This window comes from Ptiloglossa arizonensis, chromosome 12 (genome assembly GCF_051014685.1).
Source record: "Ptiloglossa arizonensis isolate GNS036 chromosome 12, iyPtiAriz1_principal, whole genome shotgun sequence".
In the NCBI taxonomy this organism is placed as follows: domain Eukaryota; kingdom Metazoa; phylum Arthropoda; class Insecta; order Hymenoptera; family Colletidae; genus Ptiloglossa; species Ptiloglossa arizonensis.
In genome coordinates, this window is record NC_135059.1 from 5,440,535 (window position 1) to 5,459,472 (window position 18,938).

At 39.8% G+C, this 18,938-nt stretch overlaps 1 protein-coding gene and 1 long non-coding RNA gene across 7 annotated transcripts in view; one reads left to right on the plus strand and one right to left on the minus strand.

Annotated features, from left to right (window-relative positions):
• The window catches only part of LOC143153434 (uncharacterized), a 120,383-nt gene that overhangs the window by 31,136 nt on the left and 70,309 nt on the right, over positions 1-18,938 (plus strand). The window contains exons 1-2 of one of the 6 annotated variants that reach the window (XM_076324608.1): positions 10,405-10,550; positions 11,055-11,176. The exons of 3 other annotated variants lie outside the window; for them this stretch is intronic. In XM_076324608.1, the coding sequence (XP_076180723.1) occupies positions 11,113-11,176 (64 nt within the window). In that variant the 5' untranslated portion in view covers positions 10,405-10,550; positions 11,055-11,112. Of the gene's footprint in view, positions 1-10,404; positions 10,551-11,054; positions 11,177-18,938 lie in introns of those variants that run through there. 2 more of the 6 variants (XM_076324607.1, XM_076324610.1) reach the window with 2 other exon arrangements.
• Positions 1,713-4,011, minus strand: LOC143153462 (uncharacterized). The gene is made up of 3 exons (XR_012993825.1): positions 3,950-4,011; positions 2,996-3,875; positions 1,713-2,916 (listed from the first exon to the last, which is right to left on the minus strand). It is a non-coding gene; the product is annotated as an uncharacterized LOC143153462 (long non-coding RNA).

Consider the following 18,938-nt stretch of genomic DNA (forward strand, 5'->3'; position numbering starts at 1 on the left):
GCGCTGAATAAACAAAAACAGTGGTGGGGATAACTCTGTTCCGTCTATGCGGGGAAAATTAGTGGCACATAAGCGGAAGGTACTGTGCCAGTTCGTTTCTATATGGATATTCAACCGCTCGATATTCATTTCTAAATAGACGTTGTACCATTTTCAATCACACTACCATTGATAACAGTTTATTTTCTGTATCGAATTTCGAACATTGGAAGAGTTCAGTTTCAGCTTTAAATTCTATTCTTTCGCGAATCTTTCTCAGTCCTTTCGGAACAGAAGTTTGCTCGAAATTGATCCCGAGTTTTTAATTAGGCGTAATCTTATGTATTACCCGTGTAATAAAATTTGAACAGCGATCGATCAGAGTGCCCGAGACAGGGATGTACCGTCTCGTGTTAGTGGACACGAAGATTTTAGTTTCGAAATTATTAAAGATCTCCGCTGGAAAGAGTTGCGGACGTTTCTTTCGCGGTTTTCGGGCGTTGATCGTCGAAAGCGTGAAAACTCACCGCGTTTAGCTGCAAATAGCTCGTGCGTTGCAAAACGTGGCGCGATTACCTCGCAGTAGCTAATAAAGCTTGGTATAAAGTAACCGTCAGCGGTGGTTTTATTCAACGATGCCAATGACACACACGGCGCGTCATGTGCAGTCACAGTGGTTCTCATCCTCGGATCCCAAAAATGTTAAATTGTTCCACGAGTAATGGGGAATTTTCATTTGTACAGGGTGTACTATTATCGATGGTGTCTGCGTTGGTTTTTAAATGAGATCTGGTACGAAATGTAGGGGGTGATGAAAATAAACGAATCTTTGAATATTAACCGGTGATTTATTGAAAACAATTTCTTAAGAAAGTGAGACTTCGTTTTCGACTAATTATGCACAGATCGTTACGTGGGAACACATCGAATTAAGAATTTTTATTAATATTGGTATTCTACTGTTTTTATTATTTCGTTGATTCAAAACTATTCGAGAGGGCATACGTACTGATGGTAAATAAATGTTTCCAAGGTGCTTTCTTTTTCTAAATTTTACAGCCATCGATGTTTCTTTAATTTCAATTTTTAATCAACTGACCTGTTCAAACTGTAACTTTACAAGGGATAAGAAAACAAATTCAACGACCTAACATTCCAAACATCCAATTGCAAAATATTTAGTGCAGTTCCAAGTACTCTTGGAAGCAAAGTCGAACAGGTTATATTTTCAAACATTGTTTCGCAACAATTTTTGTCCGTTCTCCGACGCTGAATCTATTGTTAAGTCGTTTACCAATAATGAAACACCCTGTGTTTCTTGAAGATGGAATAGAATAATTTACAGATGGGGAAGATCGAGTACAATACACGTGTGTACTAACGACGAGAGGGCCAGAAGTGGAAACCCGCAATTTTAATGAGCCGCACCTTGAAGTACTGGTCTCAACGAGCTGTTTAAGAAACACTTCCCTCTTGGGTATACGTGACCACTCGTTTTTAAAATAAATGGGGTTAAGGAGTTATTCTAGTCTGGAGTATTAAAAAAGAAATCGATTTTCGAATCATTGTATTTTTTAAATTTTACACTCTTCGAAATGTGTCTCTGAAACATAATGACAATATTCGTAAAATTCTTAGAGTTACGAAGGTTTACCAAGTTTATAAAGATTTATCGTTTCCTCAGTCATTTTTAGCATCTTGTTACAGTGTCTCTATCGTAAACGATGAAATACTTAAAACCAAATCGTATCAATATTATTAATAAAAACTGAATAAAGTAGTAGTAATGGGTTGATCTCGTCAAGGTTAGATTGGAGTATTCTTCTGTCAAAAAATTATACTATATTATATTTATTTTCCGTCTTAAATTGTTTCCACGTTTGCACTTTGATAGTTGAACTTTGGAGGATGGTTACACCTTTTAAACTGAGTTATAATTAAAAAGATACGTATGTATTATAATTTACTAATACTCGTTGAAATCGTAGGATGAAACTTCCTTGCGAGTTACATATGTCGAAGACCGCGATAAGAAACGTTTGAGAAACACTGATGTGGAGATTGAGAAGACCATGATAAAAACTCTTTATATCTCGTTCAGTTAGATATTATTTTACCCTAGACGCGTGTTTAAGATCATTGCCAACTTGTAAAATCCAGTTCTCTGGCATTTGATCATTCGTGGATGGAAATGGAACCTCTCTCGATACGTGCATGCACGTATATTGATCCATAATTTAATCAATTCTATGGACAACATAGTGTTATCGATTCCCAAACGGTTCCAGGTGCATCTGAACTTTTCACTGTTGATTTTATACATTTTTAAGAAATTGCTCCGTTAATACCCCAAACACAAATTTACCCATAAAAACTCAATCTGTTTAACTTACAAGGAACATCCACAAAATGTCCCAGTCGACCTATAGAGAAGATTAATAAGGCAAAAAATCATTTAAAAACACTATCGTCTTCGTTTGCACATAAAATTATGGCTTTAGATTATTGTCTAAAAGAGATTTCTACAATTACTTAGTTTATGTTTATAATTGTCAATATATGTATACAAAAAATATTGGTAAACATTTACTCTAAGAGAGGCAACTTTCATGACCTCGACCTTGACACGTGTTGTCAACGACACTGTTCCTCGGTACTTGCAATACGTTTCAACATAGTTCGTTATCGTTAAAAAAATTATTATTCGTTAGAAATGGTATACGAAAGTTGAGTAATCATGTAAGAAAAAAATTTGTTCGAAAACCAGCGTTTGCAACATGACGTACATTCGTATGAAAAATGTTCAACCCTTTCTATCAATCTGTTGCAAAAAAGTCCCAAGAAAAGTTGCATTAAGAAACTAAAAAAGAAATATTAAAACCTTCGAGACTTGATTTCGAAAATATTAAAACCTTCGAGACTTCTTAAAGAAATTTCCTGTGGACAAAAAAAGTTTCTCCATATATGCACTATTATGCTCTACGTGCTCACGAACTTTCATTAAAATCGCTCTTACTGATCAGTGCAATTAATTTTTTGGAGCCATGGTAGATCCGACGTGTTCCCCATGAGTGTATCATGGGAAGAATCCAATAGTAGAACGCGAGTGAAGTTCGTTTATGCAACTATGTGGCATAAGTTAACGAATCGTTCAAGTTTACGATTCTCTTGGCGTCTGTAACTGCAACAGACTTGTGTCAAATGAAATTGCATCGCTCCCCTAAGAAAATTAGCAAGAGAAACCTACATCGATCATTATACTATACTTTTATCACTCGTGTCCTGTACGACCCAATTTCCATAATATCCGAAGTTCGGGGAACGATAGATACGAAATCGGAGATTTTCAACGCTTCCCAGAAACTTTCCGCGCTCGTATTTCTTTCATTTACTTACACGAGCGGGGAAACGTTCGCTTCATTAGTATCAACCGGTTTTAATGAGTACAAAACTGAGACATTTGATCGATATATCACGGCCACTCGAGAACACTTCTACGAACGAGGTGGGAGAAAAAGAAGAAAGGAGGAACGGTAACTGAGAAAAAATGGAATGGTTCCAGCAACCGGCAGCGAAACGAAGACTTTTCCACACTGGAATGCCGCGTTTCAGCATTCCAGGCAAACAATGGAACCCTCGACAACCTTTGATTTGTAGGGATTCAACGTTCGATCGTGTCGTTAGCCACCGAACAGTGTTGTTTGCTAGCATGTTAAACAGATTTGGTGGTGCACAGTTGATTGAAAAATACTATACTAGGATCGCAGATTCCACTTTTAGGATATGAAATATTATCAGTTTCGAGTTACGAAGTTCGAATTGATTTTTTCAGTTATTGAGCTCCTCGATTTTACCAAGTCTCTTTCATAGCTCTCTTGCAGAGGTATAGTTGATCCCTAATAGTGCAACAGAATGTGAAACGGGACAATCTCGAATACAGTAAACCCCGCTTTCAAGTTACAACACTTACGTCGGTTACAAGTGACGGAACAATCCCTCTTTCCCATTGTTTGTGTTTCTTTAAGGGGGGACACCACTCTGAAACATTAAAGATGGGTTAATTTTGCGAATGTTTTCCAAGTAGTTACTAAATGAAAAATGAAGTCTTTCTCGGAGAATATAAATACAACTTTCAATTTCGTGTTACAATTTTGCGAAAGTGAAAATAGTACCAAATGGTGAAGTTATTCGCTATTTCCAAAACCCTTTCTGGCGAAACATTGTTTGTTCGCCGCCATAGTTGACAAGATACATTTATAAATGTACTCCCAGTACATTTATAGGGAATACCTTTATAAGGAAAATACTTAGGAAAGTACTTTATAATTATATAAAAAGACATAAAGCGTATTAATATACATAGGATTTTGTTCAGTATTTTATACTTGCGTAAAGTAGAATAAACGTTGAGACGAATTTTTACAAAAGGTTTTTCAAACATTTAAGCTGCACGACCAATCAAACTTCTTGTATACGCCCATTTAGTCGCCACGAAGCACGTTTCACGAAAGAACTCGAGATATTCCGATCGTATACGAGCGATTCAGTCAGTAAAACCGACATCCACGAAGGGAGCGAGATACCACTTTACTCTTGGGATCATAATAATTTAGATCCCATATACCGAGCAGATTATAGTAATTTAGATCTCATGTACGACAATTGTAATGTTAAATATACCAAACTTTTTTCAATTCTGTGCCGGTCTTTAGTACTACATATTAATGGGGAATACATAGCTTTCGGTTTAGATTGCGATCGGAGCTGAATTGAGAGTAAATTAATACTTAGGGTTGTTAAAATTTTGATGACAAGCCGTTTATTATTTACGTTGATAGTTTTCCATCGACAATTTCCGGTCACCTTTAATATCTCCATCTACGGATTATCTAAATTAGCAAATGTTTTAATGTTTTTTATGTTAGTCTTCGCCAGTTCTAAAGTAAATAGTCCTCGTTTTAAATTACTCGTTGCGAAACGAAGAGATCGACGAGGTTCTCGTCTTTTCTTCTTTTTTTTTTGTAAACTTGACTCAAAGTAGACCCAAGCCAGGTTGACAAAGGGTTAAAAATTTATTTTCCACTTTCTGTAACTTTCGAACAATTTCGAACTTCGTTTCTTGTACCGTTCCGAGCTTGTAGACCAAAGTTTGGTCATATTTTTATCAAAATAAAGAATATCCTTTCATCTGTACAAACTTTTGCTCGCAAGTCACGAATAAGAATCTACTCGGATAAATTTCCATCTACGAGCCTTATCTCGTTCATCTACACAAATTTCTCTCCAAATCGTTCGTTATTCCCATCGGATGATCGTTACGATAACAACGATCATCAAAATAAAAAATATTATCCGTACGATTATCTCGCTGCAAATTTATTTCACAATAATCCCACACCCTCAAACACTGTTCCCAATTCGCCAAAATTGCATCTCGTTTCTTTCCAATTCTTCTCCTACGTCACGAGTCAACATCACGTTCGTTAAAACGGTTCAACGTCACTGTTGAAACGGTGCAACGTCACTGTTGAAACGATACAACGTCATTGTTGAAACTATGCAACGTCACCGTTGAAACGATACACCGTCACCGTTGAAACGATACAACGTCACCGTTGAAACGATACAACGTCACCGTTGAAACGATACAACGTCACCGTTGAAACGATACAACGTCACCGTTGAAACGATACAACGTCACCGTTGAAAGTATGCAACGTCACTGTTGAAAGTATGCAACGTCACCGTTGAAACGATACAACGTTACTGTTGAAACGATACCACGTCACCGTTGAAACGATACAACGTCACCGTTGTAACGATACAACGTCATTGTTGAAACTATGCAACGTCACTGTTGAAACGATACAACGTCACCGTTGAAGCGATACAACGTCACCGTTGAAACTATGCAACGTCACCGTTGAAACGATGCAACGTCACCGTTGAAACAGTACAACGTCACCGTTAAAACGATACAACGTCACGATCGAAACGTTTCGAAAACACCGAAGAAGGTACCGCTTCGAGCCTTTCTAGTATTTGTAATCGTCCTCCGTCGTCTAACGTGGCTCTGGCCAGCCATTAACGCCCGAGAAACGGCTCGTTGAGCACCACTGTTTAGGCGATACGTGGCCTCTCTACGGTTCTCAAGAAGCGACCAAGTCTAATAACGTACTGTGGCAGTCGTTGCAATTATGCCTATTATACGTGGCGCGGCCGAGAACCATCGTCTCTATCGTCGAACGGACGATCCACGGTTGTCGGAACGATCGAAGACACGGTCGGAGAACCACTGTCGCGACGGAACACGTTCCCGACGGCATTAACGCAAGCTTTACCGTGGATCCGCTGTTTGTTCGTGCAACATTTCGATAATACCGAACGTCTGTCGTTTCACGGAAATTGATGGTAATAGCGATGGAAATTGGTAATGGAGCACCACTGGCCTTGATTATGGATGCACGCGCGCGTGCATGCACCGCGAGATAGAAACGAACGCGTCCCGTCGTTATCGCTGTTTAGTTTTCGCGTTAACGGACAATGTTTAGCAGGTTTGTTCAACGCGCCGGTTTTTTGGTCAATGAGCGATACTAGTTGGTTTTTTTTTTTCCTTTTTTTTTCTCTTTTTTATCGTAACTGCTCGACTCGTGGCCGAGTCTGTGACGTTAGGGTCGACGGGTAATTGTTGTTGCATTTGCATTGCTAAGGAGAGCGGTGCTTCGTAGGTTTTTTTTTTTTTTTTTTGTTCACCGTGAATCGTTCGACAACGATTGTTACGGCGTCTACGTGATAAATCGTGCGAGAAACTGTCCGAATTTCGGGTTACTCGGTTATCGAGAAAGAATAGGTTACTCGAGATAAGACGTTACTTCAAATATTTTGTATCCGACGATGTGTTTAGCGAGAGTTATCTGTGGAACTTGTGTCGTCTAGAATTGCTTATCTGTCACTCGAATGAGAAGTGGTCAACTCTATTTATTGGGAAACACCGTGTATACAGGGTGTATCGTAAGAAAAGAGCACTGGTTTTAGATGTTGACCAAGTTACGATCCTTACGATTGTTATCGTTAAAAAGGTCCCTTTGTTTTCAGGACTCTGGAGAATCATTGACACTCCGCGTAAGAGTAAAGTGTAACAACTGAATTTCGCAACAAGCCATTGTCTTGTCTGTGAATTTATTTTCTTCTTTCAAACGAGGCGATACGTTACTCGATACTTTTATTTTATTCTAATAACTTCGATGAGACGCACCGAACAGGTTTATATATTAGAATATATCGATGAATGGATATAAATAAAATCAATGAAAATAAATCGATAGATATCGTTTGACGAAGAACAGTTGTGTTTCTTTGAAAGTGAACACCTGTTTAATCGATCTTCCTCGGTAGACGTTACACTCGGTTGATTATTTCGTATCGAGCAGGTTTTAAATTTCAAATTTACAAAAACGCGTTCGACTATCGAATAAAAATACACTCGCGGGACGTGATTGACTTCTTCGAGAGTTCAGAGTGTTTTGTAATTCAAATGATTTTATAGCGATCTAAATAAATGATAGAATGTATTAATCGAGTTTGAGGACTTTTGCGTTAACAAGTATGGAGATTCGATCGGTTTTATTTTTCAGTTACCGCACTTGGAACACGTGTATCCGATTTTGAGATTATTTTCAAACTGTAGAAGACTCAAACAATGCGCGTTTGAGAGCAATAAATTCTTTCGCGAGCTCTCTAAACGTTATTAAACAATTTCAAGAAACGTTTAACTCGAACCATGTTCAACACGTCCCAACCATGATCACAATTACACCGAATGTTTTTCAAATTTCTTTCAATTCGTTTAGGACACAATCAGCCAGAGATCTATCGCGAAGAACCAAATCTATAGCTTATTTCTAAATACAATTAACGTAAAACTAGCGTAATTGATCCTCGCGTTATCCGAATCTTTGCCAATATTCTTTCCAGACACGAACATCTCGCGATAGATATTCACTCGATCGAACGTAATTATCAACGAGTGGTTCTTTGCATTCACAGCTTGCGATATACATGGAAATCGTATGCAAATACTATGCAACATGTATTTCCTAGATTAAATAAATAATATTAATATTTCGTTTACCATTCGTGCATATACTCTGCATACGTTCGGTGTACGTTTTTCGTACTCGCATACGCCATAAATGCATAAAACCTACGGCTCAATTAACAATGAATGTTTCTCGAAACACATCGATTATACCCATGGCTCGGTTTGAAAATCGATTTGCCGGGAAGCATTGGTGGTCGCGTTCATTTTTGTCCACGTGTACGATCATTGGGTCTCGTTTGTTCGAAGAAAGCGTCCAGTTGCTTATCGGTGATTCCAAAGACAGCTGGTTCACCGCGACAGGAATCGGCAACGATTTGAGCACCGCTGTCGGTTGCTCGTACGCGTCTTTGCGATGCACGGTAAGAGAGGTCTCGGTAGCCTCGGTCGCCCGGTGCATCGCGGTGCATCGCGGTGCATCGCGGTGCATCGTCTATGTATCACGGTGAACATGTGCTCGGTAAGTTCGTATCACCTGCACGGTATACTGTTACTCCGATTGTGCGGTGCCCTCCGCTAGTTTTTCATACGGCGCGTTGCGCAGAATCCTACGCTTGCTTCCGCTTTCCGCGCTTATTGGAACGAGAAGCGTATCGAGTCGAGAGCGAGGTTTCGGTGGTTCTTACCGACTTCTGTTCGCCTGGCTTCGATTAGTTCAGTTCGCGCGTCCTTGCCTCTCGATCGGAGAAACACACGCGGCTCTACCGATAGCTGACCGAGTTACCAGAATTCATTAAGACAACAAACGCGACCGTCGCGGAACGTTGCAATTTTCTTCCAACGTTGAGAAGAAAATTAACGATACCACTGGATCGAATCTAGCGCCAGTCGGCTCGTAATATTCGGTTGTACGGGAAAGTCGTTTCATTTTCCAAAATGGAGAGTATTATAATTTGTACACTCTAAAAAAATCGTGTTTCATTTTTACTAAAAAAAAAAAAAAAACGAAATCACTTTCCGAACGACCCAATATAATAGGGTCACACTCTCAAATATAGAAAAAGTAACACCGGGTAGTACTGACTAGAGAATATATGAATATAATCATAGAACATTTAACGTGTAACCCGTACACACTGATTCACGTTAAACCTAATTATATACGTGTACGTACATGACAATAGGTGATTTTTCTACTTGGAAAAGTGATTAATTGAATTTCGGGTGTTTTAAGTAAAAAATGGTTCTTCTACGCGTACTGTGTAAATTATAATAGTTAAAGGAATGTTAAACTAATGTGTCTAATAAACAATTATTACTTCGCTTGCTTTAATACATAAAGAATCGTGTCTTTACTCCGAATCTCGATCGAAATTAATTTCTATGGGCAAATAAATCATTTGTAATATATAAATAAGATGCGTATTCTAAGATTAATATTCGGAACGTGCGTAAATGTTAGTAACAATCGTGTTCAAGAACAAACGTTCACTAATATTGTTCGCCTTGTTAGATTTTGTAAAATCTTAATGTTTATTTATCATAATTATTAACAACTGTCATAGGACCATACTTTAAACAATTATTAACAATGTCCTAGTGTTACTAATGGCTTGAAACATTAATTTGTTGAAATATTCGTTTAAATTGAACAAAGGCAATCGAAGTAACTGTAAATCACATTGTCGGAGGGTATATATATATAACTTCCGGTTGCCGAAAATTTCATTCTCCGGGGACCCTCCAAGGTGGACGGACCCCTCCGTCTGGGCCCAGGGGACCCTGTGGTCAACTGTACTAACCACTGTTGACCAATGATGACCAGTACTGACCAATGCTGACCACTTCTGACCACTTCTGACCACTTCTGATCACTTCTGACCATTTCTGACCACTTCTGACCAATGCTGGCCACTTCTGACCAATGCTGGCCACTTCTGACCAATGCTGACCACTGCTGACTAGTGCTGACCCCATTGCTGATTAATGCTGACCACTCCTGACCACTGCTGACCCCAATGCTGACCCCAGTGCTGACCCCATTGCTGATTAATGCTGACCAATGTTGACCAGTGATGATCAGTGACGACCAGTGACGACCAGTGACGACCAGTGACGACCAGTGACGACCAGTGACGACCAGTGACGACCAGTGACGACCAGTGACGACCAGTGACGACCAGTGACGACCAGTGACGACCAGTGACGACCAGTGACGACCAGTGACGACCAGTGACGACCAGTGACGACCAGTGACGACCAGTGACGACCAGTGACGACCAGTGATGACCAGTGATGACCAATGGTGACCAGTGATGATCAGTGACGACCAGTGATGATCAGTGATGACCAGTGATGACCAATAATGGCGACCAGTGGTGGTGACCAGTGATGGTGACCAGTGATGGCGACCAGTGATGGCGACCAATGATGGTGACCAGTGCTGACCCTTTTGGGTACCTGGACCCTCCGTGGAATACCATGGATGCCATTTGATCCGTTGGTAACCGGTGCTGACCGCTGTTAGGCGGTGGTGAGTACTGGCGACCATTCTCTAATTATTTTTAATTTTTTTTTATTTGCTTCGTTTATCTTATTCGTTCAGACACACCTGTGTTTATTCTCCGATTTTAATCAGCACTTGTTTCCCCGTGTTTCTTTTCTCTATTACCGCACGAATGCATTTAACCAACTTAATAGTCATTTACTCGATATACCTGTACCCAATATATTTATGAAAATTTCACTCGTGAGGAGAATACAAAAGAGCGCGAGGGTACACGAAATTGCACCTTTCCGTGTATTTGTAAATCTGTTTTTTACCCTTTTTATAATAATTTTAAAATGAAGTTCGAAACAAGTAAAATCGACCCCTTTGGTACTTCTGGTGTTAAGAAACTGCACAAATGGCTCGCAGTGTTTGGAAATTGGAGAACGTACCACTACGTCGTGGACAATGATAGTATTTATACCGCTGTGTACGAGGGATCAACGAATGAATAGGTTTTTCAAGATTCTCTTTTCTGATATGTTTCAGGAGGCCGTGGCATATGGGTTCGCCTAAATGGTGGCTCTAAGGGGTCCCATAGGAAAGCATGAGGGAAAGAACACCCTCTGCGGACGACACCCCGAAGAGGGCCCCACCTGCACCACCCAGAGGTGAGTTTCGTGTCCTGTGACATTATTTTTCTATCACACCTTCCAATCGTAGGAAAGAGAATTCTTTTTATCATATATAATCAGTTTCGTAAGTACCTTTTTTTATCTATCACTCGTACTAAGCGAAAAGCGAGAGTGAATACATTGGTTTGTTCGGAAAGTCATTTCGTTTTTCTTTTGGTGAAAATGAAACACGATTTTTTTCGAGCGTATAAACATTTTATTAAATTACATATTATCCATTTTGGAAAACGAAATTATTTTCCGAACGACCCAATAGTTATCGACACTGCGTGGTATAATCGTCGAACAAAAGAAATCGTGGTTACACTTTTTTCTCGAAATCGCGTGGCTGAAGATTCGTGCGTTGAATTTTCTCTGTAAACGCACATCACTTTCTAGAATTAATGGAATGTGAAAATCGTGGATGTCCGAAGCGTTAGAAACCTGCGTGTTTCGCAGGTAATAGGTAGACATCTTGCACCGAATGTCGTCTCATCCCTGGGGTAGAAATGTTCAGTTTCTTTTTTAACGCTTTAAAGAGAAAAACGAAGAGTTCGTTAAGAGAGAACACCGTCTTTTTGACTTCAGAAAGTAATTTATGTATACATTGTATATAAACTTCTCATATTTGTTATACATATTAACATTTTTGTAAACGATAACCGCTAGAAATATTATTCAAAGTATCTGATTCTAATATACACACGTGTGAAACATTTATATTGGACAGTCCATATCGTTAGAAAAGAACAAGTCCTTTCGAGTATTTAAAATAATTCTCTTCCATTGGTGGTTTACACGCAACAAATTGAACAAATTGGGAAAGTTAAGTAAGGTGTCGATAATGTTTCGAAAAGGTATGCGGAAGCAAGAGACGATCTTCTGATTGCCATGACTGTTCAGTCCCCTCGCCTTCTGATGCTAAAGGATGACTATCCAATCTTGTCATGTTTTTACGATATGGAGTATGACTAGTCAGTCCTCGTTTTCTCAAGTTCAGATGGTGCCCATTCAGTCTCTTTATTTTCTTGCTCCAGAATAGTAATGAGCGACCTATTTTTGCAACGAGCCGAAATTCAAAAAATCCAATAATTGGTACTATAATTTCTTCCTCAATTATACCGTGGAATTCTTTTATCGTCAACATAGATTAACAATTTTATAATATTCTATAATATTAATAAATAGATAGGATATTTTAATAGAAAAGAATCAACGAACAGCTAAAATATTCAGGTGCCTTTACAATCAGATATTTCACACCGTTTCTTACCAACAAATACGTCAATATGTATAGTTACTGAAGAAACTAGAACGTTCTACTAAATAAACTCATTATCTATCTGCAAAATCTTGTATAGAAATTATTTACAATTTGAAATTCCTTTGAGATTCTAAATTTGAATCGAGAGTCGGTAAGAAAACATCAAAATTACTTTTATTCTTCCGTGGTAACAACAAATCAAATTCTTACCCAATTGTATTCTCTCTGCACAATGTTTCGCGTTACGTGGATTCTCTTTTTTCGGGATTGAAAATCGTGTCGTGTTATTGGTCACAAGTGGACAATTCCAAATTTTCGATTTATTTCGCAGGGCGAGTGTCTTGTATTTTATCGAACGTGTCGTTTGTAAGTTTGTCCGGTCACGTACCGAATCACGTTGGTTGATTGAACTGGGTCGTACAAATAACTTCGGCCTGGCGTAAGTAAAGAATTGGTGGGTCGTGGGCTGCTCATCGTTGCTTCGGATGACCGCCCTCTACGTTTTCTTGGCTCACGAAAGTCTTTACAAGTCTACCAATATACACGAAGGGCGTAAATATACGTCTTTACGTGTCTGCTGATCTGTACAAAAGTCGTACATTTACGCCTATACAAGTCTCTCGATGTATACGAAAGACGTATATATACGTCCTTACAAGTCCCTAAATACATACGAAAGCCGTACATATACGGTCGATACTCGCTCTAAACCTTACCAACCGACATTCGAATACCGCGCCGTCTGCGTCGATGATTCTCTCCGAGTGTGCGCCATGATCAAAGGGCTAGAGTATTTATTGGTTATTCGCACTCGATCTCCTCCGTTCCTTCGCGAGTACAGTCCCGAAACAATTCACACCTCGCGACGAGCACACGGTTCGCGTTCCGTCCCTTCCTTCTTGGCACCATCGCGCCCTACAATCAATGTATCTCGATCTCGCGAATCGACGTGTCCGAACACCGTGTTCGATCTAATAATAAACACAACGCGTTAGACGTCGAAACGTACTACTCCACGATGACGCTTTGGGCGTTTAATCAGCCACGTGCCGGCGCGACTACTTTCGAAACACCCAGTTTGTGCACACGACTACTACTGGGTCCATGAACGATGCGTTATGTAATCCTAGCGCAGGTTGCAGGTTGCAGGTTGCAACGACGCGCACGCGCGCTCGCGCGCTCGCGCGACTATGGACGCGTGCGTGCGTACATGCGTGCGTGCGTGCGTGCGTGCGTGCGGGTGTCACACGCATTGGAACCAGTAACGATAAGCCGGCGATATTAAGGCACGATAACGCTCGCGGTACAGGTTGTAGATACACGCTATGTGTGCCAGTGAAACGGCATGGCCGACGTTTGCCGGGGCCTTGAAAATACCTGCTAAATAATCGCGTTCGCGAGCTCGAGCGATCGACCAACGTTCTCGCTCGTTGGATCTCCTACGATGGATTTTGAAATTTTATTTTCGTCGCCTCGTGCCCACCGACCGCTTCCAAAGTGTCATTCAGGGCTAACGTAGGGCAATCCCGGCCCACGGTGGTATTTACGATCATTTATTACCGCTCGATGCGAGAACAAATAATATTTATTATACCGCTACGATATAATACCACCGGTACGATCCACATTGCGGCGATATCGATTCGAAAGTATTGATCCTCCAAGTGCAATAACTGGTGCACGTTTTCAACGATTTGCGGTTTGTCGTCGTGTCGCGGATGTGCAATTATTTCGCACGATTTGGAAATATTGGGTTGTTCCGAAAGCGATTTTGTTTTTCAAACTGGAGAATATGTAATTTGATAAAACGTTTGTACACGCTGAAAAAATCGGGTTTTGTTTTCATTAAAAGAAAACGAAATCACTTTCCGGACAACCGAATATTTTGCAGGCCATTTTGCAGTTGTTCTTGTGTCGCGTTACGAGGAAACGCGCGAAAGGTTGAAAGGGAAATTATTTTTAATGAAACGTAGGTAGATTAGAAACAAATTAATGTAGCTTCTGTTCGTTTTGGTTTGCCCATTTTCTCCAGCATTTTGCGTTAGTGGAGTATCGAAATACGATTAGTGTCAATATAGAGTATTGCACTGAAACATTTCAACAGCTGGCCAACATTATCAGGACAATTCCAATTGTCCACTTATCTCCTTCTAAATTTAATCTTACACTTTTTACTACACAAATATGTTGTTTCCAAGAATATGATCCACATCTGTGGCAATTATAAGGCTAGCATTTTCTTCCCGAGATTAATTAAGAATTTAATTTCAATTTTCAAGAAACGATCGTAATTACCTCAACCTGCTCCAGTACTTGTGAAAATGAGCTAGTCAGTTTTATATCGTTTGCCATGATAGTTAAAACGAATGTTATGGCTATCTCAATTACACAGGGTGGTCTACCAAGAACTGTCAGTTAAATTACTCGAAGATCGTTTGTTGTATGAAAAAATATTTCAAACGAAAGTTGTAGGATACGAAGTTTTGCTGTTATTACAGCGTGTAATGTTACAATTGATAATTTATAAAATACGTATCGTTAACATTTATTCGTATGCACGTGCGTTGGTTATAACATTTTTACCATCTTTTAAAATGAATATTATTCAACGAATATCTTGATGAGTATTATTAATCGATGAATAAAAATTACTATATGGTAATATTTGATTAATTCGTATCGGTAATAGTTTCGTTCGATTGATCGATCGGTTAACGATTATGGTTTTATCGATTAAAACTGTACACCGTAACTTAAAAGAGCGTTTTAAAATTTCGTCCCTAAAAATAATCGTAATTAATTTAATCGGCCAATTACTGAAATTAATTGCTACGGGGCGATTCACGATTAACGTAATCGTTGGCTCTTGAGAGATTTTACGATCAACCCTTTGACTCCGGCCTGCTTGAAACTAAAAGCGTTTCATGGTGTATGAAACGAGACAGTTACTATGCTAGGTTACGAAACGTTCTTGGCGCTTGGTACGGGAAATGTGTTTACGGCACGAGTAACGTTTCGTTGGAAGTTTTTCTTCGTAAACTGCATCGAAGTGGTTTACCGCAAAAATAAATTCAATAAACGGAATATAGCCCACGGGTGTACATCCACGGGTTAATTTCGGTAACTGGAACAAGCTGTAATTCTTTTTTAACCGAACACGTTTGAAACTTGTTATAAAAAGAAGTTGAATCTCGGATTGAGAACTATCTCTCGATTCTACCATTATTCATCGTGCAACGTTGCAAGCGCAATAATGCACATTCTTTACACGTTTCTTTTCAATAGAACCGTACCTTCTTTTTGCACAAATTGATGAAGTTTATCGATAAATTGTGAAAGCTTTTCAAAAAAAATTCTTTTCATTCAAATTCCACGTTGGTTACATCCACGTGAGTTCATTCCTACACCGAAGAACGCTACAAAAATATTTTCCAAGATTAACTTCTTTTTACAAAGTGCTAACTTATTCGTTTGTCGTTTACAATGGTACACACAATCATGGTCTTTTACCTATTGCACTCAAAGTTATAATTGTTCGTTAACGACCAGAGCCTGTAAAATTGTTACCCGCTCGTCTCCTGTTCGTCTATTGAATCTCGAATAACGAACGATCGATTTTCATCGGGATTTCATCCGATCGATGGTGCACCGCAAGCGAACCAGGCCAGGAAGACGCGGCAAAACGCGTGCGTCCCCGCGCGAGAGACACTAGCGGAGAAATCCAGTTTCATGGCCGATGGAATCGGTATTGAGCATCGAGACGCTTCGCGTCGCCCTTAGCGACGCGATTTCGTTTTTATTGGACGCCTGGCAGACGGCGTTTCGATGTGTAAGCGGTGAACAGAAAACGCTTCGGATTCTCTTTTTATCGTAAGTGTGGCGCGGTACGGAACGGGACAGGGTCGGTTCGGTTCGGTTGAAATATGTTCGAGCTGGTTGAAATGTTCGCGCTGAGCTCGCAAGAAATCGAACGATCGGGAAGGGAACGGTTTCGCGCGTTGTTGGGAATCTGTAAATTATTGTTTGGCCGGGTAACGTTACGGGTAATCGTGGCTAATATTTGCGCAGCCCATTACGCGCGATCGGTTTTTAGATGTCCTTAAAAGGATAATACATGATAAAATATTCGCTTTATGTGCACGTTTGAATGGCTGCGGTCGAATGTGCGCAATCAGTCACTGTTTTGTGCTCGCTTGCCGGGTTTCTCTCGTTAGCCTCAAGGCCACCGCAAGAGCAATAAGATCTCATTTGAAAGAAAGGCCAAGGCAGACTCCGGGGATTGATACGTTAAGGTAATCTCAAGCAAACAGAATCGTAGAATCGACGAGAACGTTACGAGCAAACGCTTCGTACGGAGGTGCCCTCCCATGGAAACGTAGCACTACGTGGTCTACGTTTGCAGAATTAGTGTCGAAATGGTAGTAGAGCGTTCTCTGTAACTTTCAAGAGCGTAGATCTAGGCATTTGAGTCGTTTCTCGAGTTCTACTTAAAAATGTAGTACTACGTGGTCTATGTTTTCCGAATTCTAGTCGAAAATATAGTAGAACATTCTTTGGAATTTTCTTTGAAAACGTAGATCTATGTATTTGGATCTCGAGTTCTACTTAAAAACGTAGTACTACGTGGTCTACGTTTTCCGAAATCTAGTCGAACGAAGTTTCAAACATGTCAAATTGATCCCTTTGACGATTCCAGTGTCAATATACCTTCCTATAATAATCAATGTTTACCAATGTACCACGTGATTGGTATTTTTCTCGGTTTCACTCGTAACGTTCAATGTTTCGCCATCCTCCAGTTTTACTGGGAGACACTGGAACAATCTTCCACTTTCCTCGTGCATCGTCTGTCTCCGAAAAAGGTATTTCGTAACGCAGCAGCGGTTTCGAGGGCAAAGGGCCACGCTTAAGGCCGATCTCTTTTTCCACTACCGGTTGGCTGTCGCATCGAGTTTCAGCGTGTTCCGTGTTTCCCCGGCACTCTCCCTTTTCGTCGTGGGAGACACATATAGTCGAGTGTTTCGTTCCTTTTTTTTTTCACGTTCGATCGACGTCGCTTGGTCGCACTTTACGTGACTTTCAATCGACCCTTTAATCGAAAGACAAATCGAGCCTTGTGCAAAGCGCCATTTTTTCCTCGATTCCGGTTTCTCGAGTGCGTAAACGTTAATCGTTAGGCTCAAAATTCGACTCGAACGAAAGAGACGAACGAAATCGTACGTAGAACGATTTGTTCGCGACATTCGATCGAGCGAACATTAAATCTATATTATAAAATTATATATATTATATTATAGATATAGATTAGATATTTCATATTATAGAATTATAGATATTCTATACTATAGAATTATAATTCAAATTGTAATTTGAATTCAACGAGCGACAGACACGAAATTTTTTATCCGTTGTTCGTTATTGGAAACATCTGGATAACAATTTTACTAGCCTCTGGTGATAAACGAATCCTTATTTGGATGAAAATTTCATCCTTAAATAAGAATTTTAATTACAAGAAAAAGTATAATAATATTTCATTAGTCGCGAAAGAAACTTTACCCGAACAATTCAACGGAATGAATCACTGTAAGTTATTTTTACCCTTTGTATTTTTTATTTGAATGAAATTTCCTACGCTACAGAAAGGAAGCCGAACGGTCTCTATTCTTAACCTAAGAGACCGTTTCTAGTCTTTCCACTTGGTGGAAATGTCTATTTTGATCGTGGTGGAGTGAAAAAAATTCATCGCGGAAACGAGTGAAAAGTTTCGAGTCCCCGAGAAAAGATCAACTGTTTAACCAGGTCAAAGCACTGCTTGTTCGTTCAGTTCTGAACGGTTCTGTTCGATGCTCCAATTGAGAGCCGCTGCGAAAGCTGATTTTCTCGCTTCGCGATTGCATTCCCCGCGGGTATGTCCCTTTAGTTCGCACGTACGACATGCATAACGGTGTCTGCATGCGATGGCGACCAGAGCCCCTGCAGGGTTTCCTTTTTGTCCATCAGCGAGGTGTTACATTCGCGAAACCGGACCACGCGTTGCAATTAAATTCACCGATCCCGCTGAAACATTTTAACAAATGCTAGACATTTTCTTAATCGCTTCAATTTTCATTGGCACCTGGTCGTCGAACGAATCTCGAAAGGCTTTACGATGAAAGACGATACGCGATTTACGATTCTTTGTTTTTTTATAAAAGTGATAAAAACTATTTGAGAAAATGGACAACACGATTTTTGTAAAAATGTTTCGATGAATGGACAAAGCATTGGGTTGTTCGGAAAGTGATTTCATTTTCCAAAATGGAGAATATGTAATTGAATAGAATGTCTGTACAGTCTGAAAAAATCGTGTTTCATTTTTACAAAAAAAAAAAAAACTAAATCACTTTCCGAACAACCCAATAATAGTCGTGCTGTGCTTCGTCTATTCGAACGAACCTTAAAAGGCTTTCGAATGAAAAACGATAGGCGATTTTTGATCCTTTATTTTTTTAT